Raw genomic sequence first — 24,906 nt, 5'->3', positions numbered from 1 at the left:
TCTATCTTTTTTTGTTTAATATATTTTATTGATTTTTTACAGAGAAGAAGGGAGAGGGAAGAGAGTTAGAAACATCGATGAGAGAGATCGATCAGTTGCCTCCTGCACTCCCCCCAGTGGGGACGTGCCCGCGCAACCAAGGTACATGCCCTTGACCGGAATCAAACCTGGGACCCCTGAGTCCGCAGGCCGACGCTCTATCCACTGAGCCAAACCGGTTCGGCAGAGTTTATTCTTTATTATTTATTAGTATTACAATTGTTAACCTACTTTCCCCAACCTGATATGGACAGATTGAGACATATGTGCTAAGGAAAGCCCCTAAGAGCAGAATCACTTACAAGAAGCTTCCCAGAGATCGTGGATTTAGAAATCCCCCTTCATAAAGGTGAGAAATATGGTGGATTATCTGGGGGACCTGGGTAATTTAGGGAGACATTTACTTTAAAGCACTGAAGCAGAAAAGGTTTTGTTTTTTCGGTTAACCCTCACCCGTGGATATTTTCTCCATTGATTTTAGAGAGAGTGGAAAGGAGTAGTGGGTAGACAGAGGGAGAGAAAAAATTGATGTGAGAGAGACACATCAGTTGGTTGCCTCCTGCATGTGCCCCCACCAGGGCTGGGGATCGAACCTGCAACCTAGGTATGTGCCCTTGACTGGGAATCGAACCCAAGACCCTTCAGTGCACGGGCCAACACTCTAAACATGGATCCACACTGGTTAGGGCAGAAAAAGTTATGTTTTAAGAGTAGAGAAGAGCTTGTCTGGTAGTAACAGGTTATGTTTTTAAAGTCATAAGAAATGAAGGGTAAAGTTTTTGGCTGGGGCCGAAACCGGTTTGGCTCGGTGGATAGAGCGTTGGCCTGCGGACTGAAAGGTCCCAGGTTCGATTCCGGTCAAGGGCATGTACCTGGGTTGCGGGCACATCCCCAGTGGGAGATGTGCAGGAGGCAGCTGATCGATGTTTCTCTCTCATCGATGTTTCTAACTCTCTATCTCTCTCCCTTCCTCTCTGTGAAAAATCAATAAAATATATTTAAAAAAAAAAGTTTTTGGCTGGGTATTTTCTAACTGTGGCTAAATTTACTATTTTATAAATTCAGAGTTTGTGGTTAATAGAACATGGTTTCATTAATGCTTTAGTGATCTAGGAAAACAAATTGATATAATAAGATTAAACAACTTATTTTACTCTTCAAGCATTTTAACAGTGCTAAGTACATAATAATTTTGCCATCTATATTAATACTCTGTTCACTAAAACTAGCATAGATACCACAACAATATTCTGCCATTGAATGATATAGATACTTACTCTAGAATGAAATTTTATTTTCATAAAATATTTAAGTCTGAAATAGATTTTTACAAAATATATATTTCTTTATTAATTTCAGAAAGGAAGGGAGAGGGAGAGAGAGATAGAAACATCAATGGTAAGAGAGAATCGTTGATTGGCTGCCTCCTGCATGCCCCACACTGGAGATAGAGCCCACAACCCGGGCATGTGCCCTTGGTTGGAATTGAACCCAGGACCCTTCAGTCCACAGGCCGACACTCTATCCACTGAGCCAAACCGGCTAGGGCTGAAATAGATTTTTATTCTGAGGGTTAGTTTTTTAACTTTTGTAACGATAGTTGTAGGGTTTCCCATTAGACCAAAGATAAACAAGGATTAAAAACAACAACAACAACTAGGAATAGGTAGAAAGTATTCAAGACTCAGCATATAGAGTAAACAGCAAGAATGAAGAGAGAGAGCAGTAGCTGGGCCTGTGTGACCTCTGCCCTAATCCCTTAACTCATTGTAGTTCTGTTCCGAAATACCAACGTGGAAGATGTCCTCAATGCCCGAAAACTGGAGCGCGACTCGCTTCGAGATGAGTCCCAAAGGAAGAAGGAACAGGACAAGCTGCAGAGGGAAAAGGACAAACTGGCCAAGCAGGAGCGCAAGGACAAGGAAAAGAAAAGGACACAAAAAGGGGAGCGAAAGCGATAACCTTGGTCAACGCTCTGCTTTCTCCTCGTGAACTGATCAAAGGGAGAGCTGGTTGTGCACATGAGTAATTTAAGAGAAATGAGAACATTGCAGAGTGGTTTCTCAAGGCATTTCCCCTTTTGTTTACATGGTCAAAAGGAAAATCACAAGCACTTCTAATTACAAAATGTGCCATGTTTCTGTGGTGGGTATTCAGATTGTTGTAGTTATCAGTACCAAAGATCTGGAGTGGGGGCAACCTTTCTATTTTAGTACCGAAGTGCTGTGCTCCTTTTGGCCACTTTCAAAAGTCTTCCCTCACCTTGGATAAACTAGCAGGAATATTCAGAAAGTTGACAGTTACAGTTTTTATCCTGAAGGAGCAGAATCATGACCACTCCTTCCCTGAGATGAAATGTGGGAGTGTAAATTGCTTCAGAAGTACTATTCACTCCTAAATGTATTGTTTTAAGACTCAAATAGAAAGCTAATGAAGAGTCAGACTTTATGTTGCATGGCAACAAACTAGGAAAATGAGAAGAAATTATTTGATGGATGTTCTAGATTTGAGAATTAAAAAAAAAGTACCCTATGGGAGGAAAGGAAGTATCTTTTTAAAGTAATAATAGTTGTAATTTTCCTCTAGGATGTGATTTTAAGAAGGGTGTGTCAGTATTGTGTGCAAGGATATCATTGTTAGCTAGATTCCTCTTGATTGCTAGTAGAGATAGAATCAGGCCTTTCTCCTTCAGGCAAGACTGTCAAGAAGTCTGAAGAGAGCAATTTCTCCAACAAAACAAAGATATTTTATACCAGGGGTCAGCAAATTACTGCCTGCAAGACAAATTTGGTCTAATCTGTTTTTGTATGGTGCAAGCTAACAATGGATTTTATGTTTAAAGGGGTGATAAAGAATATATGACTGAGACCTTATGTGGCTTGTAAAGCCTAAAATATTTGCTATCTGAACCTTTGGAGAAAAAGTTTGCTGACCTCTGTTTTATACCATTGAGATTAACAAAAGTTTTTACCTTTGTGCAGAAGGTAAAAAGCATGGTTAAGGAAAAGATGTGTTACCACTATACACTCCTATAACCGTGGCATCCGCAAAATTAAATAACCTTTAAAAAAATAAACTTTATTTAAATCAGTGTCTTCTGATTTATTCTGATTCTTTTCAGCTCCCTATGGAGATGAATTCTGTGCTTAGGAATGTGTTGAATTTTACTTTATGCTTAGCCCTAATAACTTCTACAAGTAGAACTTCCTGAAATCCATAAATTCTCTGCCTCAGTTTTCCTTTCTGTGAGGTTGGGTATTAGGAGATCAGAAAGATTACCTTGTGTTTTGGAAAGTCAGTAAATTGGCTTAGAGCTTTATGTGGCAGCAGCAATAGCCTGTGTTTACAGATAGCGTGTATTTTAATTTAGTAAATCCTTATTTTTGGTTGATTCTCACCTTGATTGGGTCTCTGGATCAGAGTTGGGTTATATCATGGACCCCTGAGGGGTATTTGTTTCAATCTGCTATAGCATCAGTTAATTCTTTCTTGTGGGATGCTATTATGTATGCATTAGTTTGGTGTTTATGACCAGTGGTGTTTGGCTGCATGGCCAGTCCTTTAGTTGTTTGCTAGCTCATATCTGCTCTTTTAAAGTGGTATGGCACAAGCCCATTTAGACCATGGCATGTTGTTTTTTGGGTTCTTTGTGTGGAGTTAAGCATAAGCTTCCATGGTTTTTGATTAGAACCCCAGGGCTGGCAATTTTTGGAACCCATTAATGTCTTTTGGCTCAATGTATGTTAAGTGTACACTTGAACTAATGTTTAAACAGAAAAAAAAAAAGATCAGCTCATTAGGCTTATTTTTTTTAGCTCATTAGGCTTTAAGTTTATTCATTTAACTCAAGTGCTAACAATCCTTTCCATCTAAAGTGTTCAATATTGCAAAAGACAAATTTTAAACAATATCACATGGTATGATTGATACTTTAAAGCCACATTTGGGATTTCAGTAATAATTCCCATTCAAATGGGAAAAACACTCATATAATTCAAGGTAGTTTTCACTCACTTTTATAAAAAGTACTTTTCCTATTTTTAAAAAATCTTTATTGTTGAAAATATTCATAGGTCCCCCCTTTTCCCTCATTGACCCCTTCTAGCTTATCCCTATCCCCTACCCCAGGCCTTTACCACCCTATTGTCTGTGTCCATGGGTTATGCATATCTGCATACAAGTTCTTTGGTTGATCTCTTCCCACCCACCTACCCTTCCTCACCTTCCCTTTGAGGTTCAACAGTCTGTTCTATGCTTCTATGCTTCTAATTTTTAAAAAATTTTGAGTATATGCCAAATTCTTTTGGATTAGAAATGATGGGAGCATCAATTTTACCAGTTTCACTACAAGTCTTGTGTGATATTAAGTTTATAAAGTTTTCATAGGTTGTAATTCAGAAATACAATACATAAGAGCCATCCATTAGCAGGTATACCATAGAAAGGGACATCCAATAATTTGAGAATTATCTACAGGGTGACATGATTAATGAAATTTCAAAGAATTTTTATGTTTGGTTTTTGTTAATGGACTAATGTTTCATTTTGACCACTATCATGTCAAAGCTTCCCCAGAATTTTTACCCTAGTTTGCCTGGATCAGCATAAAGTGGGAGCCGAAGTTTCATCTTGAAGGAGGTAAGGTTAGATTAAAAGATAATCTGAATGATATTGGTTTGTCTACCAACATTTTTAAAAAATACATTTTATTGATTTTTTACAGAGGAAGGGAGAGGGATAGAGAGTTAGAAGCATCGATGAGAGAAACATCAATCAGCTGCCTCCTGCACACCCCCTACTGGGGATGTGCCTGCAACCAAGGTACATGCCCTTGACTGGAATCGAACCTGGGACCCTTGAGTCTGCAGGCCGACACCCTTATCCACTGAGCCAAACAAGTTAGGGAGTCTACCAACATTTTTACTTATGTGTTAATTGTAATGAAATTGAAAACTTAAAACCAGTTTTTATCAGTTAAATGAAATTTGGTGTTTTTAAAAAATATATATTTTTATTGATTTCAGAGAGGAAGGGAGAGGAAAAGAGAGATAGAAACATCAATGATGAGAATCATTGATTGGCTGCCTCCTGGACGCCCCCTACTGGGGATTGAGCATGAAACCCAGACATGTACCCTTGACTGGAATCGAACCCGGGACTCTTCAGTCTGCAGTTGGATGCTCTATCCACTGAGCCAAACCAGCCAGGGCTGAAATTTGGTATTCTGACATGAGTGACTCTTTGTTATAAACTAATACAAATGTAAAAAATGAAACCAAATATTTTCAACAAAATAATTTATTTTCTTTTCCTGAGAGACTAAATTAGTACAATATTTGTTATAACATCCAACATGTCTTATGTCAAACTTAACCACCTCCTATGCAGTGACTGTGGTGGGGTGATCTATTTTATTTGACTACCTTCAATGTAATTAATTTGGTAGTTCTAAGGCATATCAGTGATCAAAATGTTTCTCCCCACAGTTACTCCTGAATTCTCTCAATCAGTTTCTTCCGCACATCATCTAAAGAAAATTTATGTGGTGTGATTACACTCTTTTTATACCAGGATTTCTAAAACTAGGAAAAACACCAACATTTAAAACATCAGTGTTTCTAGTCAAGGATAGTTCAATTAAATTTCATCAGTACATTATATCATAGTTTAACTCATGCTAGAAATGTTAAAACCCAAGATCTGAGTCACATAATATCAACATTTCATATTAATGAATAAATTACTTGGGTTCCATACGAAGATATTAAGTGATGAGAAACAGAAAAAGCCAAGCTTTCAAGAGCTCTTAAAAAATACAGAAGCAAACTAATGAACACAACTACACAAAATAGACACTAACCAATTGCAAACTAAACTAGTTAAAGGCTAACCTTAAAAAATACATTTTAAAACTTCGTGATACCCTCATAAAAGGCAGCAACTAAGGGTATTAAAACAATAGTCATTATTTTAGTTACTGTGCATCAAATCTAAAAGATCCAGATAAAGGAACTGTTTTGTTTCGATTCAATGTAAATACTTTAAAATTGGAAATATTTAATAATTGATAGTATAATTAAATTTTAAGAATATACACAAATGATTTGAACAGATTTTATATTCAGTAACTTGCATGGTTTTTACACTGGCACTTTTATCACTAATTTAGGAGAATCAGATGCATTTCCCTCCATATACTTAGGCATTAAGATTTCAAATTATAAATATGGTAGTAGTTAAAATATTAAAAATTTACATGAATATTGGGTTGATTCTTGTTTTCCTTTGTTTCCTAGGTATTATCCAGTTTTGTAAGGAAAACACTTTTAAATCACAATCAAAACTTGTCTTGGTTACTAGACTGTAGCCATAATTGGGTTACAGTCATTTAGATTCATTATTTGGAATTATACTTACTAAGGCAGACCTAAATGGAACTTATCTTCTAGAAGAATTTCACATTTGCATTTACCTGCACTGCAGAATAGGTTTAAGCAATACTTTAGCTGTTAGGAAATATTTAATTTGCTTAAACTTATCTTCGACTACTCAGAACTCTGAGTAGTCCAATGTTCCCTTTGAGTTCACTTTAAACTATATCTGATTCATTCCAAATAGATTTTTAAATTGAAGCTAGACTTCATTAAGGTATTAAACTCTAAATCTGAAAAAATGCATTGAAATTTTCAAGTTTGACAAGTTCATTACAATTGTTGAGCATGTCTTGATACATTTACTTATCAGCTTTTTATTCTTTCTGCTGGCATTTCCTTAATGTTTGTTTGCGTCACCTCTCTGATTCATTGGATTGCTACTATTTATGCTTTCATGGACTTTATCTTCACAGTTTACTGTATCTTGTAAAGCCTTTTCCACATCTGTTTGGCCAGTTGTATTGGCTGTTTTAGGCAAGGTCATCTGCAGTGCACACCACAGTGTAGTGCGTGCCTTCCGGGTAGCCACACACATCTCTTTAATTGCTGCAGCAAGGGCAAAAACATCTGTAAAAGAAACATTTAGAGTCAGTTCACATTAGCTACCTTTAAAGTTTCCCTTACCTCTTAAAGCCCAGCGCTGAGCTACTAAATGATCAAACATCATCTATATATATTTAAAAGGCTAATATGCAAAGGATCCCCTAGGGAGGTCAACCATGAGTTCGATCGCTTGCTATGACTTGCACTGACCACCAGGGGTGGTGGTGCAGAATGAAGGATGGCCCCAGCCAGCAGCTGGAAGGCCCCAATTGGCCCTGATCACCGGCCAGGCCTAGGGACCCTACCCATGCATAAATTTTATGCACTGGGCCTCTATTAATTTTTATAAAAGAAGGGTGGGTAGGTATTGACTAAATTAAAGTTCTTGACTTAATATGTACTTAAAAGTGTTGACATTTTATTCTGCCTTGTATGATGACTATGCTTTGGGTGGAACACAGACTTTGATGGAATTATAAGTGGATCAAGTTAACAAAACAGATCAAGGTACTTTTGGACTAGATTATGTGGGCACCTTTACCAATTTATTCTTTAGATAAGTGTAAATTTTAGAATTCTGACGTTTTAACCTTAGAATCTGATTTTATTAACATTCAAACTATCTCATTGCCTTATCAAAATAATATGCATTAATATTTGTACCTCTGTCATCTTGGCATCTAGGAACTCCTTGCTTTTGACGATTTGAAGCATTAACAATTTCATCCTTTCTACGTGACTGTACAATGTGAATGGATTCCAAGTGTCTATCAAGAGCAGTAGAGATATTGGCATGAAGGGGAGAGCTTCGAAGACGTTCCATCTTGCCTAGTAAAGTTACAACCTGAGGGAAAGATTTTAAATTTTGATAAGGCATGTAACCACATTGCCTGTCATTAACTTAAGTAAAAACAAATCTTCAAAAAAGCAGAATAGACATGAGAGTAATAATATTCATTCAATAAATAATTGAATGCCTATTGTGTCCTGATACCATGTTGGGGGTAACAAAGATGGAAAGTCTGTCTTTTGTACCTACTTGTATTTGTTAATTCTAAAAGCTTTTAGGTAATCAATTGATGGGAATAAACAACAATGGAAAAGTCAAACATTCATATGTTCCCATGTCATTAACAGTAAAGGGCAAATATAACAATGCCAAAACACTGTTTTTGGCAAATAGTGTTATTAGGAGATACTATAATCTAAAGGGGAAAAAAATAAGCTAAAAGGGAGAAATCCTAGACTGATTAATCCTCACTTCAGCAAGTCCTTTGTGGGCCTCTAGTGTTTTCCTTTTGGAAATCAGAAACATTCAGATAATGATACTGAGCTAGTGAGAGTTTTAAAGAATCCATAATCCAGAAAATGTTGACTTAAATTATATTGAAATAATAAAAAAAAATCCTATAATTATCAGAGCTGCTAAGAAAAAATAGGAAATCTCTCAATCTTCTGGTTAATTACACTTTTAAAAGGGCACTGGTATATTAGATCAGTAAGGGGAGTATGTTTCATATTCCTAACTTGTTTCCCAAATTCTAACCTTGGAAGGTGTAAGGAAAGAGAACTTTTTGAGTAATTGCCCTTGGGAACTAAATGATTTAAAATTGCCCTGACCAGTGTGGCTCAGTTGGTTGGGTGTTGTCCTTTGCACCAAAGGATTACAAGTTTGTTTTCCAGTCAGGGCACAAGCCCAGGATTGCAGGTTTGATCTCGGTGGGGGGCATGGAGGAGGCAGCCAGTCGATGTTTCTCTCCCTCTCCCTTCCTCTTTCCAAAAATCAATTTAAAAACTCTTTAAAATTCACATAAGCACTTGGTGTTCAGTGATTGGAAAGAGTAGTAAAATACCTCTCAAGAAGCTGAAGGCATCTGAATCAACGCCTCTACACTCACATTCATATCAAGTTTGAAATAGGAGTTTAGGCTCATAGAGAAAGTGTACACAGGTACTAAATATTTTCCTCCCACTTGTACAACCAGCTAGATCCTTGAAGGGACGATAACAGGAAAAAAACCATTATCAAATATTCCAATGAACTTTCAATTACATATTTTTCAAACAAGACAATCATTTTGAATAAGTGATAAGTGTAAAAAAGAAATTTGCACCGGTGATTTTTAATAAACTTTTAAAAGATTTCTTTTCAGAATTTTATAAAACTAGCATACTAGAAAATAGTACATGTGAAAACATTTTCCCCTTTATATATTATTGACCTAATGTTGCTAAATATAGATTAAAAAAATTATGGCAGCTATAGACATAACCTTATAACTTATTGTGACACATTACCAAAGCTGGTAAGCCCTAGCTGGTTTGGCTTAGTGGTTGGAGCATCAGCCTGGGGACTGAAGGCTCCTGGGTTCAATTGCGGTCAAGGGCATATGCCTGGGTTGCGGGCTCAATCCCCAGTGGGGGCGTGCAGGAGGCAGCCAATCAATGATTCTCTCTCATTATTGATGTTTCTCTCTCCCTCTCCCTTCCTCTCTGAAATCAATAAAAATTTTTTTTTAAAAAAACTGGTAAAAGTATATTTCCTAACATCCACAGTTTGCAATCCTTTGATTTATTGCTGAGACATGTATTACTGAGAAAAAGGAGTCTTGGAATGGTATTAAGAAAATATAATAAGAGACTGAAGTTTTCATTAACATAACATCTGGCTGTAATCCATCTCAGTATTTGACTATACACATTGATAAATTCCATTGTACAAATTTACAAATTTGATGAATCTCAACTGACCCAGGCTGAAAGCTAGGTAAAGTCAATATTTTCCACTGAAATAGTTCATATCTATATTTTTAAGACAGCATGGTACAAAGTAAGAAACTGATGTTTAATAAAACAGACTTATGTTGATTTTTCTAATTCCTAAAGTGGCTTTCACTCAATCATAAAAGCACCCTATTTCACTGCATGCTTTTTCTCAGGAATCTTCATCAGATTTTACTTAGAAAGCTAAGACTTTTTAAGAGAGGAATATAAAAAAGAAAAAATTTTACCTTACTCTATTAAAATTGATTAGAAAATCCTGAAATTACAAGAGATAATAGGAACAATAATTTCTTTTTTTAAAAAAATATATTTTATTGATTTTTTTTACAGAGAGAAAGGGAGAGGGATAGAGAGTTAGAAACATCGATGAGAGAGAAACATCGATCAGCTGCTTCCTGCACACTCCCTACTGGGTATGTGCCTGCAACCAAGGTACATGCCCTTGACCGGAATTGAACCTGCGACCCTTGAGGCCGCAGGCCGACGCTCTATCCACTGAGCCAAACTGGTTAGGGCAGGAACAATAATTTCTTAAATTACAAAAGGACTTAATATCAGTATTTTATACAACATTTTATTGTTTTGTTTTTAATATATTTTATTGATATTTTATAGAGAGGAAGGTTGAAGGATAGGGATCTAGAAACATTGATGAGAGAGAAACATTGATCAGCTGCCTCCTGCACATCCCCCACTGAGGATATGCCTTCAACCAACATACATTCCCTTGACTGAAATCGAACCTGGGACCCTTCAGTACGCAGGCCAACGCTCTATCCACTGAGCCAAACCGGTTAGGGCTACATTTTATTTGAAGTGACATACTACTTTCCACAAAAAAGGCTGTTTTATAAAAGTATGCATACCTACATACATCAGTTTATCAGTATTTAATACACTACTGTGCACACTTATTTGTTGAATAACAAGAATACAGGGTTAAGAAATCAAATATGGTAATTCCCTATTTACCATCCTGTATAATGCAAGCACAGCTTGCTCATCACACTAGAAAACAAATGTTTGTGACCAAGAAATGGGACTTTCCCTATAAATAATATTCAAAATGGTTTTGCTTTAAAAAAATTCTTTCTGTTGATTAGCTCCACTGCCAATTTGGGTTTGAAGAGGAACCATTTAAGTTATTAAACCTAGCTTTAAATAATTGAGTGGGGCTATTTCCCCTTTTCTAAATATTAATCAGTTCTAGGACCAAACATGGAAAAGAATATACTTCAAAGAGTTACACATAAGTGTGATTTAAAAATCCTTTAGAATTCTAACTTACTGAAATGTTTTAAGAATTTATCCAGCAATTTAAAAGTCCGCTATTGGGAAGTTTTTATAGCTTACCCTGGCTTGTTCTCGAAGTTCATCCACAATTAAGCGATCAACTCTAGATGGGTTGGAAGTCAGCCTTGGAATTGGAGTATTGTTAGTACTGGATACTTTTTTTCCTGGGTAATTCTTGGCAAGGGCCAATTCAGTCTGTAAAAAAATTATGTAATTTTTAGATGAAGTATTTTCCAAATATGATTCAATGGTAATATTTTTTCTTAGGCCTAAGCAATAGATTGAAAATTACTCCTTTAAATAATTGTTTTGGTATCAAAAGGCAGCAAATACAAACCACAGTATTTTTCTGTCATACTTAATACAAATAAAATACCTGGAGACTCCAACAGTTTAATACTTTAAAAATTAAAAGAAATTAACTTAAAAAAAAAAAGAAATTAACTTTTAACCCATTAGGGAAAAAGTCTACTTCATTGGCAAAATAAACTTTACATAAGTAACAATTCTTTTTTAGTTTTTTATTCTTTACATATTTATTTTAAACTTTATTTTTATTGGTGACACTATTACAGATGTCTCCATTCCTCCCAACACCAGCTTTTTGACTTTAAATCACTTAATTCCTTATAGTCATGGATTTAACAAATATTGCCCATTAGAGAAGAATTTAGCTTAGAAATAAAGCAAGTACTCAAAGCACACTAAGGTAAACAAAAGATGATGTAGGGGACATATTATGTTTCTCCTAACTGGATAGCTTTGTGTTACCTTTTTTCTCTCTTTTTCTAGTGCTCTCCATTGTTCATAGCATTCTTCTAGACGAATATGAAGTTCACTGGCTGGTCCACTACGGGTTTTAATTGGTCTTTGAAATCCGAAAGTTGGCACAAAACCAGAAAAGGAATTATCACCATACATCATCTCATTAAAATAAGGGTATAAATGGCTTAAGTCATCATAAGAAAACAAATCATAGGAATCCAAGAGTGGAACAACCGAATGGCCAAATGGGTGAGTGGATCTTAGGGGAAACCCATTTGAACCAAGTTGTTGAAAACTCTGATTATGCCTTACATCTCCCATCATATAATTAGAAAAACATGACGCCTGTGTGCGATTCACACGGCTATTAATATTGCTGTCTCCACTTCCCTGTCTGTGGCTATTAAAATGACCCTGTGCCTCCAACAAATCTTGATAAGTATTTTGAGATAATGCATCTAAATGCTTTGGACCTTCCTCAGAATCATAATGTCCACTCTGAGGCTTAGTTTGAAAATTATGTTTGTTTACATTTTCAATGATCCCATACTGCTGAACTGAGTAATTATCGCAAAATCCATTTGGCTGCTTTATTTTTTTATCGGTAACCAATTCAAAGAGATTTTCTTCTGCAGTCTTTGTCAGTCCTTCCATGTGATTGACAGGTTGAATTCTTTCTGCACTATTATAATTGAAATCAAAACTAGAAAATGTTGAAGGGTTTTCTTGGCAATACTTCTGAAACATATTGCTATTTGGAGTTAAATTTGTGGATGATAGTTGGGGAAAATCTGAAGAATGGTTAGAACCTTTTGAAGCTGCACTTAAATGACTATTTAATTTCATCAAGTTACCTTGATTTCGATAAGGAATAGGAACATTACTTTTTGTGTGGACATTCATCCAAGTTGGCCTATTTAAGTTGATACCTCCTGAAGATGTTGCTGAGTTTGACAATAAAGTCACTGATTTAAAATACTCAGAATTTGGGGGGTCAGCTTTAGCGAACTGTTGCTTTTCTGAGACATTAGTGAAATCATTATTAGCTGGACAAACTGTATGAGGTTTTAGTCCATATTCTGATTTTAAGCCAAAGTCAGCAGTGAATGCTGCTTCCTTTGCAAACTGTTTTTCTGTCAGGTGTGGTGTAGTTTTTGGAAATGTGAAATTCTGCTGGTCAGGTATTGTCTCTTCCATTTTTTTCTGATTTGTTGGTTTAACCTGAAATAACTTTGTGTAGCTGTCTGCTTCTACAGTTGGTGTTTCAGGTGTGCCATTGGCTAATTTTTTACTATCTTGGACACTAAAATTTGAACACTTAGTAAGTTTAGCCTTATTAGGATGAGCATATTCTGGATATCTACAATAATCTGCATTTTCATTGTATCTATTAAACTGGGAAAGAAATATCTCTGCCCTTTTCTGCTGTAATGGCGCTTCAAGACTTTTAACACACATTTTCTCTCTTCCATAAGGGTAAGTATCAGGTCCTGATTCTTTCATGACCTCAGAGAGGCCAGCTTGTGGTGTAAAACAGTTTTTGACAAATGGATATTCTTGGAATGTTGTCTTAGCGGTATCATTTGTCTGAATATTATAACAATTAGAATGATCACTTCGTGAGGGGTACATCCATTGTTCTTCAAGGTCTAAACCAGTAAATCCATGATAAAGTTCATCTATTTTTTGTTGTGGTGTGAGATTACTATTATGCAGGTATTGCTTTTCCACTGCTGACACAGATTCACCAGAATAAAAAGCTTGCTGAGAGATGGCTGTATCTATTGGCCTTTTGGTTTCTGTTAACAGGTCATGGTGATCTGCAAATCTGCTTGTGTTCACTGGCCAAACTGACTTTAAATTGGAGGAGCAGGTCCTAGAACAAGTAAATATATTTAATTACAACTTAGGCTTTAAAAGATTTTATGTCCTTAGTAGAAAAGGTAGGAAAGGTTTTCAATAACATTTATCTCACCCACCTCCCCGTTCTCTAATCCTTTTCAACTTTGTCTTATACGCTACCATTACATTTAAATAATTCTCTTATGTGTTCATTATACTTTTTAAAGAGGCATTAACTAAGGCTTGAGGCTGATGACTGCATAGTCTTACATAATATTTTATCTATAATAAACAGAAAACAAAGTTAAGTTTTTCCTTAACTTTGGCAGGAAAAAAAGGAGACATATGTAATCCTCTTTGTAATATTTTAAGCAATAAAACAATTTTAAAAAAGTTAAGTTTTTCCTTTAATTAGGTTATTACATAATACAAAAAGTGTTGTTGACCACAATTTTTTCAACAAAAAAAGATGTGTTTTGTTGAAACTATTATTGAAATTAAAGTATTTTATTTGGTTACATATGTGCTGCATACTTCCCTATTTATGAAATAAAGCATTTATTACCTATAAGACTTTAACACCCAAACAAAACACTGTATATTTAAAAATTTTTTACCAAATGAATAAAACCCATATGTATTTCTGCACAGGAGAAACGCTAGCTTTATTCTATATCTATATATTCTCCTTGGAATTTATACTCTTTAAGCTACACTTTAGTTCATGAACTCAAGGAAAATAGCTCTGAATTATGCAAGAATAATTTTCCAAATGAAAGTTCTTAATCACAAATTAAACCTTAGATTGAAACTTTTAATTGTATGCAACGATTTCGGCAAAATCAAGACTTCTAAAAACAAGTATTTGAATTAAGATGTCTACTCTCAGGTGATCCTCTATTAACTAAAAATAAAAGTTAATAGGATAATCTAGTATACAGGTTTACAGTTGTTTGCATGGAAGATAATGCAATAATTAATAATAGCAAGAATAAACCATGTTACATGTACTCACAACTGTAAATCTACTTTTGCACCATCCTGTATATGAATGTAAAAGCTCACTATATAATTAATGTATAGCTTATATGATATACTAACCCATCAGCAAAATATGGCTGTGACTTATCTTGTTCTTCTAAAATGTTAGATACAAGTCCATATAAGTCTGTTTCACTGCCATAGTCATTTCTTTCTGTTTGAATCCTAAAAAAAAATTACATGACAAATTATTTTACTCACACTGAAATACAATATATTGATTTCTATTTCTAGATTTATCTTACCATTATTTTCTATAAAATATTTGGATTGAATCTATACTGTAATTTCAAATAAAGAAGGAACAAGAACTCAAGAATAATTTCCACTTTAGCTTACTATGTTACATAAATATCTCTCCTTCATTTCAAATCCTGTCTAGTTATAATGTATGCTTACCTCTTATTTCTCCAAAACACAATTCATTTTAGGTGACCAAAATATAAATCTCTGACTTAAGATGCTTGATACTGTACTGTGGCTGCTCCTGAAAGCATATCAAATCCTATTATACATCCTCCCATCAACACTCAGATTCTTCATTTGAAATTTGAAAACCATGTGAACCTGTTGCTTGATTTTTGTCTTTTTATACTAAATACTAGGGGCCCGGTGCACGAAATTCGTGCACTGGGTGTGTGGGTGGGTGGGAGTGTCCCTCAGCCCAGCCTGCCCCCTCTCACATACTGGGAGCCCTCAGGCGTTGACCCCCATCCCCCTCCAATCGCAGGATCGGCCCCTTGCCCAGGCCTGATGCCTCTGGCCCAGGCATCAGGCCTGGGCAGGGGACCCCCAGCCCCCATCCCAGGCCTGATGCCTCAGGCAGAGGAGTTGACCCTCATTACCCTCCGATCACCAATCACCAGATTGGCCCCTTGACCAGGCCTGAGGCCTCCGGCAGAGGTGTCAGGCCTGGGCAGGGGACCCCCAGCCCCCATCCCAGGCCTGATGCCTCAGGCAGAGGAGTTGACCCTCATTACCCTCCGATCACCAATCACCAGATTGGCCCCTTGACCAGGCCTGAGGCCTCCGGCAGAGGTGTCAGGCCTGGGCAGGGGACCCCCAGCTCCCCGCGGTTGCAGGCTCCGCCCCTGCCCAGGCCTAACGCCTCTGGCCGAGGCGTCTGGCCCAGGCAGCGGGGACCCGCAGTGGCAGCGGCCCCGCGATCGTGGGCTCCGCTTTAGGCCCAGGCAAGGAACCCCTAACTCCCGGGACTGCCAGCTTCAACCATGCCCAGCTCCCATCGCTGGCTCCACCCCTACTTCCTGCTATCACTGGCCAGGGCGGCAAAGGCGCCTGATTCTCCGATCATGGCTGGGGGGGAGGGCCAAAGCGGCCTTAGCTCTTAGCTCCCCCCTGGGTTTCCGATCACTGTCAGTGGCAGGGGGCTTCTTCCTGCTTTCCCTTTTGCCTCCCTGCATTGTGCCTACATATGCAAATTAACCGCCATCTTTGTTGTCAGTTAACTGCCATCTGAGTTGGCAGTTAATTTGCATATAGCCCTGATTAGCCAATGAAAAGGATAGCGTCGTACGCCAATTACCATTTTTCTCTTTTATTAGTGTAGACTAGAGGCCTGGTGCACAAAATTTGTGCATGGCGCGCGCGCGCGTGTGTGTGTGTGTGTGTGTGTGTGTCCCTCAGCCCAGCCTGCACCCTCAGGGGATGTCTGACTGCCAGTTTGCGGGTTTGCAGGTTTGCTGGAGGCAACTGGTGGGGTACCCACCAGCCAGCCCTGCCCCCCAATCACTACCGCTGCTGCCTGTTGGTTGCCTCCCTCTTGGAGGGCAGATGTTTGCCCCTTGGTGGTCAGTGTGCATCGTAGTGACCAGTCGTTCTGCTGTTCGGTCAATTTGCATATTAGGGTTTTATTATATAGGATTGGATTATAAAGTAAAATGTGATATGATCATCTTAGATACCACAGCACTATTGCAGTTGTCCCTTAAGTGTAACAGACTTGTGGGCTATCTCTAAGTCCTTACCAAAGAGGTGAATGGAGTTCCATGTACCTGAAATGCTACCTGGTGACTAACATTGTCTAAATAATACAGAAATGTAAAAACCGTAAGTAAATGAAAAATTTGTGCCTTTTTACCTTCTATGGATTTTGGGTAATTTGTTCCTAGAAGTAATATGTTGTTTTTTTTTAAATTGTAACTTCTTGTTTTCTCATATTTTGTTTCTAACATTTAATAGTGTTAGGGCATTTTATTTTATTTTATTTTTTTTTAATATATTTTATTGATTTTTCACAGAGAGGAAGGGAGAGAGATAGAAAGTCGGAAACATCGATGAGAGAGAAACATCGATCAGCTGCCTCCTGCATACCCCCCACTGGGGATGTGCCCGCAACCCAGGTACATGCCCTTGACCGGAATCGAACCTGGGACCCTTCAGTCTGCAGGCCGACGCTCTATCCACCGAGCCAAACCGGTTTCGGCTGTTAGGGCATTTTAGAAATAAAAATACCTTATATTTGCATAACACTCAAAACATTTTATTCATCTTCATAACATAAGATGGGCAAGTACTAGTAATCATTCAGCTGTTTAATGAATGATCATTTGAGATATTAAGAAACTTGTATTGCCCTAACCGGTTTGGCTCAGTGGATAGAGCATCGGCCTGCGGACTGAAGGGTCACAGGTTCGATTCCAGCCAAGGGCATGTACCTTGGTTTCGGGCACATCCTCAGTGGGAGGTGTGCAAGAGGCAGCTGATCAATGTTTCTCTCTCATCGATGTTTCTAACTCTCTATCCCCTCTCCCTTCCTCTCCGTAAAAAATCAGTGAAATATATTTAAAAAGAAAAAGAAAAGAAACTTGTATTAGCCCTAGCTGGTTTGGCTCAGTGGATAGAGTCAGGGGTGGGCAAACTTTTTGACTCGAGGGCCACAATGGGTTCTTAAACTGGACCGGAGGGCCAGAACAAAAGCATGGATGGAGTGTTTGTGTGAACTAATATAAATTCAAAAGAAACATCATTACATAAAAGGATACGGTCTTTTTTTTTTTTTTTTTTAGTTTTATTCATTTCAAACGGGCCCGTAGTTTGCCCACGGCTGCCTATAGAGTGTCAGCCTGCGGACTGAGATGCTATCCCCAGTAGGGGGCATGCAGGAGGTGGCCAATCAATGATTCTCTCTCATCATTGATGTTTCTATCTCTCCCTCTCCCTTCCTCTCTGAAATAAATAAAAATATATTTAAGAAAAGAAACTTGTATTAGAGGTCACTGGTTTGATTCCCAGTCAGGGCTTAATCCCCAGTAGGGGGAGTGAAGGAGGAAGCAGATGGATTATATTTCTCTCTCATTGATGTTTCTATCTCTCTATCCCTCTCCCTTCCTCTCTATCTCAAATCAATAAAAATATTTTTTAAAATATTTGGCTCAGTGGATAGAGCGTCGGCCTATGGATCGAAGGATCCTGGGTTCAATTCTGGTCAAGGGCTCAATCCCCAGTGTGAGGTGTGCAGGAGGCAGCCGATCCAGGATTCTCTCTTATTATTGATGTGTTTGTCTTTCTCCCTCTCCCTTCCTCTCTGAAATCAATAAAAATATATTAAAAAAAGAAAAAAAATACCTATTTTGCAAGGATTTATGACTTGCTGAACTTTTACTTGCTAAACAAATGGTCTTTTCCCCCTATATCATGTTGTTTCACAAATATTCAATATAAAGCTTTCAATATAATAATGTATTAGTATATATCTAAAAATATTCAATGTAATATACAATAAAATATTAATAGTTTTAATTGGGAGGTGTGAAGGCAGGGTTAAGGTGGATTTCTGATTTTCTTTATATATTTTTGTAAAGTTTTAATTTTTTAAATGAACACATATCAAGTTAAAAATTTGTTTTGATAGAATTATACATTATATAATCTAATAAAATCACTATTTTATAGAGAACTTACCACAAATTTTAAAAATTTAATAATTGTTTAATTAATAAGATTTAAAAAGTAATTATTTTCTGCTTAAACTAAAGATGCATCATCTTCTATCAACTGCTCCCCTATATGTAATTAAAATAAAGGTAGATGTCACTCCCCCTAGGCTTCTTTTTGTATTAGGCTCCTATACTGTCCTATGCTTTCTCTTTTTAACCTCACTACACTTGCAGTGCCTGGCAAGTTATCATTGTCATCAGTATTGTAAAATGTATAAAGGCAGGGATAAATATTTGCCATGTTAATGCTAATATCTCCAGTAGGAAAGAATCAGGCACAGAGTAGGCCCTTATTTGTGGAATTGCATAGAAAAATAATTAAGCTCTGGCAAGGTGGCTCAGTGACTGGAGCATCATCTCATAAATCAAAAGGTTGAGGGTTTTATTCCTGGGTAAGGCACATACTTAGGTTTTGGGTTTGATTCCCAGTCAGGGTGCATTGGTAGGAATCCCATGGATGTTTCTCTCTCTGTCTTTCCTTCCTCTCTAAAATCAATAAACATATCCTCAGGTGAGGATAAAAAAAATTTAAAAGTCTCTTATGTTGGATAAAAATCTTGTTTATTGAGTACTTGTGAAGGAAGAAATTACTGAACATTTAGAATGGATAAAAAACATCTAAAAATTGTAATTTATGTATATATCTTTCAAAAGAGGAACTTAAGATCTAGTCACTAAAGATTGCCACTAATGAATAAAAAACAGCAATAAGCTAAAATTATATATAAATAACTGCCCAGTTTAGAGTTTCCTAAAAGTTTTATAAACATAAAATTATGCCATAACAAAAATTAATAACATAAAATTAAATGCTGATATAGGGAACCAAGAACTAATACAATTGGGTTCCCATGTAATCAAACTTAAAAACACTTCATTTAGCCTGAAAAATACAATTTATTAATTTACCTGTTCTTTACATTAATCTGAGAATTAGAAGGCTGCTTAATATCATCTCCATAAGTAGACCATGGTGCATAGAAAATTGAAGAATCTACAGAACTTGCATATTCAGTTGATGAAGAAAGTGGAGTATAGGTCTGCCTTAGGTCAACATTGTCTTCACTCTGAAATTTTAAAGAAATGCTTATGTATCAGACACATTAAAACTATATTACAGTCCTAACCGGTTTGGCTCAGTGGATAAAGCGTCAGCCTGCAGACTCAAGGGTCTCAGGTTCGATTCCGGTCAGGGGCATGTACCTTGGTTGCGGGCACATCCCCAGTAGTGGGTGTGCAGGAGGCAGCTGATCTATGTTTCTCTCTCATCGATGTTTTCTAGCTCTCTATCCCTCTCCCTTCCTCTCTGTAAAAAACCAATAAAATATATTAAAAAAAACTACATTGCAGAATATTAGTGATATAATAATAGGAGGAAATAACATGTGAAAGAGTTGGGAGACAAAATCAAATCTAGACTTAGCTATTTAAGCTTACTTTATACTAGGGATTGGCAAATTTTTTTCTGTAAAGAGCCAGATAACAAATACTAGGGTTTGCTGACTGTTAAGGTCTCTTTAAGCAACCATAAATAGCTCTGGCTGGTTTGCAGGTTCAATTCCTGGTCAAGTAGAGGTACCTGGATTGCAGGTTTGATCCCAGGGCTGTCTGTCTGTCTCTCGCTCTCCCCCTCCCAATCTCTCTAAAAATCAATGGGGAAAAACAATATCTGTGGATGAGAGTTACAAAAAAAGAAAAAAGGAAACAACCATAGACAGACAACATGGAAACAAATGGACACAGCTGTATTCCAATAAATGTTTTTTTAAAAAAACAAAACAAAACACACACACACACACACACACACACACATACATACACACACACACACACACACACAATAGGCACTTGGCAGATCTACTCTGACCCCTGGGTGTACTTGTTGCTTATACCTAGTCTAAAACACCTGTAATTATTACAGTTTTAATTTGTTGAACATAATGTGGACACTAGCAATTGTATATTTCACATATCATTTATAAGTCTTACTGTTCCCAATCTGTTAAAAAAAGTTAATGTACATTTATATAGAATTTCAAACAAACTTCATATACATTCTTGTATTCAGTCAACCCTGTGACATGGGTATTCTATTAAAATAAAAAAATGTGAAAACTGAGGCTACAAGTTACTGAGCCCAAGGTGACAAAACTAAAACCCAAACTCCAGGCCTTCTTACTCTTATTCTAGGGCACTTTATTTTATTTTATTTTTGGTTAATCTCACCCAAGCATATTTTCCCAGTGATTTTTAGAGAGAGTGGAAGGGAGGGGTAGAGACAGAGACAGAAAAACATAGATGTGAGAGACACACATCAATTGGTTGCCTCCTGAACACGGAATTGAACCCAGGACCCTTCAGTCCACAGACCAATGCTCTACCTATTGAGCAACTGGCTCTAGGGCATTTTAAAACAGTATCTTTAATTTTCAGTCTCGTTTTTATTTCTAAGAGATATTATAAAAATGAGATGATATATAAAATGTTATGATGTCTTCAGAAAATTTAAAGATATTATTACAATTAGGAGAAAAAATGCGAGTTTTTCTTTTTTGCATGAAGAATTCTATAATGAACTGAGTAAATAAGGTGAAAGTTTGAATTTTAAGATTTTAATTATTTAAAATCCTGTCTCCTTCCAAAAACTATTGAGGAGCAGTAAAAATAATTTAAAATACTTGAAATAGTATTATAGACTGAATATTATATATATATTAATCCTCACCTGAGGAGATTTTTCCATTGATTTTTAGAGAGAGTGAAAGAGAGAGGAAAAGACAGAGAAATAACGATGTGAGAGAAACACTTTGATTGGTTGTCTCCTGCACAAGCCCGGAGGAGCCTGCAACCGAGGTACATGCCCTTGAATGGAATCAAACCCGGACCTTTTGATCCACAGGTCGAGGTTCTACCCACTGAACCTAACTGGCTAGGGCAAAGATTAAACACTTAGATGCATTTTATTCTAGAAAATGCTTCTTTAAAGAAGTCTGAAAGTATAGGTTCACAATTTTTAACTCTCCAAATAAGGAATAAAACCTGAATATAATGACTACAAATATCCAGATATAACACAGTAGAAATGATTTTTTTTATACAAGCTGGGGTAAATGTAGGTTTACTACCGTGAGTATGCGAAACAGAGTTTATTCTTGTATTATTATTATTATTTTATTATTATTTATTATTTTCTATATAAACAATTTTAAACCTTTTGTTCACTCTATACTTATAGAGAATAATATAATCCTGACTAAAATTTTTTTCTAATTGCTTTTATTCCCCCTTTTCTTAATCCTCACCCAAGTATATATTTTAGGATATTTTTCCCTTTGATTTCTAGAGAGAGTGGGAGGGAGGAGGAGGAGAGAGAGAAAAAGAAACACTGATTAGTTGTCTCCTCCATGTGCCCCTACTGGGGCTGGGGAACCTGCAACTGAGGTACTGCCCTTGACTGGAAATCGAACCCGTGACCCTTCAGTCCAAAGGGATGGTCTAATCACTGAGCAACTGGCAAGGGCAACCAGGGCTGCTTTTATTCTCTTAATCAAAATTTACATTGCTCTGGCCAGTGTGGCTCAGTTGGTTGAGTATGCCCCATGAACCCAGAGGTCACCAATAGGGCTTGTTGCAGGAGGCCAATTAATGGTTCTCTCATCATTTTTCTGTCTCTCTTTTCTCCCTTCCTCTCTCTCTCTCTAAAATCAATAAAAACCCATTTGAAAAAAATTTACATAAAAAGAGAAGACATAAAGTATTCCTATATTCCTAAATTTTTGTTTTTATAGATAAAATTGAAAACATTTTAAACATACAATACTGAGTTTATACTTTAATAATAAAATATGAAAATACCTTCCAATTATCCATCTTCAAGAATCTCCAATATTTTACAATCATTTTGCTAAGAGTGCCACTAAAAACTATCTTTTTAGATGTTAGTAACTTTTATCTTTAGAACCTTTCATAACTTCATTCCTTTAGTTCTGAAGTTTTTGTTATAGGCCCACCTTAACTCTCTTTTAGGTGTGAAGTATCCAAAGTGCCATAATATTTTATTGATTTTTTACAGAGAGGAAGGGAGAGAGATAGAGAGTTAGAAACATCGATGAGAGAGACATCAATCAACTGCCTGCTGCACATCTCCTACTGGGGATGTGCCCGCAACCCAGGTACATGCCCTTGACCAGAATCGAACCTGGGACCTTTCAGTCCGCAGGCCGACGCTCTATACTGAGCCAAACCGGTTTCGGCCATCTTTTAAATCTTCACCCGTGGAGGATATTTTTCCATTGATACAGAGAGTGAAAGGGACGGGGGAGGGCGAGAGACATGATGTGAGAGAGACGCACGGATTGGTTGTCTCCAGCACAAGGGGTAGGGATCAAACCTGCAACCCAGGTACATGCCCTTGACTGGCAATCCAATCGCAGAACCCGCAGGCCTGCTCGAACTTATGGTGCACAAGCCGTTGCTCTAATCATTGTGCGCATGGGCCAGGGCTGTTCATTTTTAAATAGTTGCTTAAACAAAAAAAGCATTTTCATATTCAAATATCTAATGAGGTAAAGAGCACTGGAAATGAAATACATTTTGGGAATTCTTTCAAGTACATTTCACATTTTAAAATAAGTTTTGAGATTAGAAAAATTAAATCTTTTAAAGATTGATTTAAATTTTATATTACAGGATAAAACAAGCAACTAAAGTAATGTGGTGAATTCAAACATAACTATACTTTAAATATATGGGTTCTTTCAGTTAAAACATTTACAGAAATTAAATATGCAAATACTTGGGGTTGGCATATTAATTAGATCCAGGTAACTGCAAAATTTACCACTTATATCCTTGATAGACTTAAAATAACTAAAAATAAATTCAAGTACATTTTAGTAGCGATGTAAACATTATAGAGAGTAGTGGAATGCTGGTCTGGGCAGTGAAAAGACCTGGGTTCCACTTGGGCTTTGTCACTGTGGACACAAATTAAGCTTTCTGAGCCTCAGTTTCTCAATTTGTACAGTGGGCATAACACTTTGTAAGGCTATGTGTGGATTAAATAACTTATTTCAGGATATTGTTATAATTCAAAGTATAACAATATCAACACTGGTGTCCTGGTTAAATGATTTCAAATGAAATGACTTACATTAGCCTAAGACCAATGTAATATGACTAACAAAATGTAAATGTTTTAAGTGAGGTAAAAGGTAGTATATAATGTAAGAAGGTCATCGTGAAAGCCAGAGAATAAGGAAGTGACAAAAATTTCATCTTTAAATTATCAAAAGTATGCTTGTACGGACTTACAACAAATGCTTGAGGGGAAAAGTATTTTTAAGGTCTTACTAAGTCAATATGTATTTTCGTACATTTCTGACACCACCGAAGACGAACAAAAAGAACGATCAGTTAAAAATCTTATTCCTCAACTCGGTTTTCAAAGCAAAGCATGTGTTCTGCAAACGCTGTCTGTGAAATATTGTCATGGCTTTCTGGTCTTAGGCTCGGGGCAGTTTAAACACCCGAATGAATCGGCTCAGGGAATGAATCTGATTAGAATACGTCCTCTAACACAGGGCGGAGCGGAGGAATGCACCTGCGCTTTGTAGCAATCATAGAAGGAAGAGGAGCCGGACATCACGCCGCTGAACACATCCGTTAGTCGGCCGCTGGCGTCCGCACTGAGGTTCCAGCAGCGATTCGCACCTCCGCGGAACGCCACCTTGGGCTGCACGAGCGGGGATAGGAAACCAGAGAGAGACATCACGCAGGGCGAAGCCAGGGCTGAAAGGGCTCATTACGGTTCACCTCGGCCGCTCCCCGAACAGCCCCACTTAATCCCGAATCCCCGGCGAGGTCACTATAACGCCGGGCCGGGCTTGAGTCCCGGGGCGGCCCGGGCGCCCCGTCGAGGTTCCTCAAAAGCTACCTGCCCTCTCCCGCCCTGAGGCGACCTCCTCAGAGAACAGCGTCTACGGACGCGCCCTCTCCTCAGCCTCTTCTCACCGTCGCCATCCTCCAAGTCCGGTCGCCACCCAGACCCTGACCATCCCCACCGGTTACCTCAAGTCCCTCCCTTAGGCCTGGAGGGTGAGGGAGCTGCCAGGGGTGTCCGCCTCTCACCTCCATGGGACCCCCAGCCCCTCTGGGACTCGGTGCAGCTCCTGGGGCACCGGGGTGAGGGGGGGGGCGTCGAGGCCCGG

The 24,906-nt window shown here is 37.5% G+C and overlaps 2 protein-coding genes across 3 annotated transcripts in view; one reads left to right on the top strand and one right to left on the bottom strand.

Moving 5' to 3' along the window:
• Nucleotides 1-2,563, top strand: part of CCDC43 (coiled-coil domain containing 43) — an 8,571-nt gene extending 6,008 nt beyond the window's left edge. The window contains exons 5-6 of one of the 2 annotated variants that reach the window (XM_015572533.1): nt 294-388; nt 1,813-1,888. In XM_015572533.1, the coding sequence (XP_015428019.1) occupies nt 294-386 (93 nt within the window). In that variant the 3' untranslated portion in view covers nt 387-388; nt 1,813-1,888. Of the gene's footprint in view, nt 1-293; nt 389-1,812 lie in introns of both variants that reach the window. The other variant, XM_006776873.2, reaches the window with a different exon arrangement.
• A 2,626-nt stretch (nt 2,564-5,189) lies between these two features.
• Nucleotides 5,190-24,832, bottom strand: MEIOC (meiosis specific with coiled-coil domain). The gene is made up of 8 exons (XM_006776872.2): nt 24,767-24,832; nt 24,300-24,431; nt 19,607-19,764; nt 14,802-14,906; nt 11,865-13,734; nt 11,154-11,288; nt 7,680-7,860; nt 5,190-7,040 (listed from the first exon to the last, which is right to left on the bottom strand). The coding sequence occupies exons 1-8, from the start codon at nt 24,830-24,832 to the stop codon at nt 6,811-6,813; spliced, it is 2,877 nt and encodes a 958-aa protein (XP_006776935.1). The 3' UTR covers nt 5,190-6,810.
• Between the last annotated feature and the right edge of the window lie 74 nt (nt 24,833-24,906).

The sequence above is a fragment of the Myotis davidii genome, unplaced genomic scaffold (genome assembly GCF_000327345.1).
Source record: "Myotis davidii unplaced genomic scaffold, ASM32734v1 scaffold109, whole genome shotgun sequence".
In the NCBI taxonomy this organism is placed as follows: Eukaryota; Metazoa; Chordata; class Mammalia; order Chiroptera; family Vespertilionidae; genus Myotis; species Myotis davidii.
Note: the sequence above shows the minus strand (reverse complement) of the source record. Positions and strands in the feature narration are given on the sequence as shown.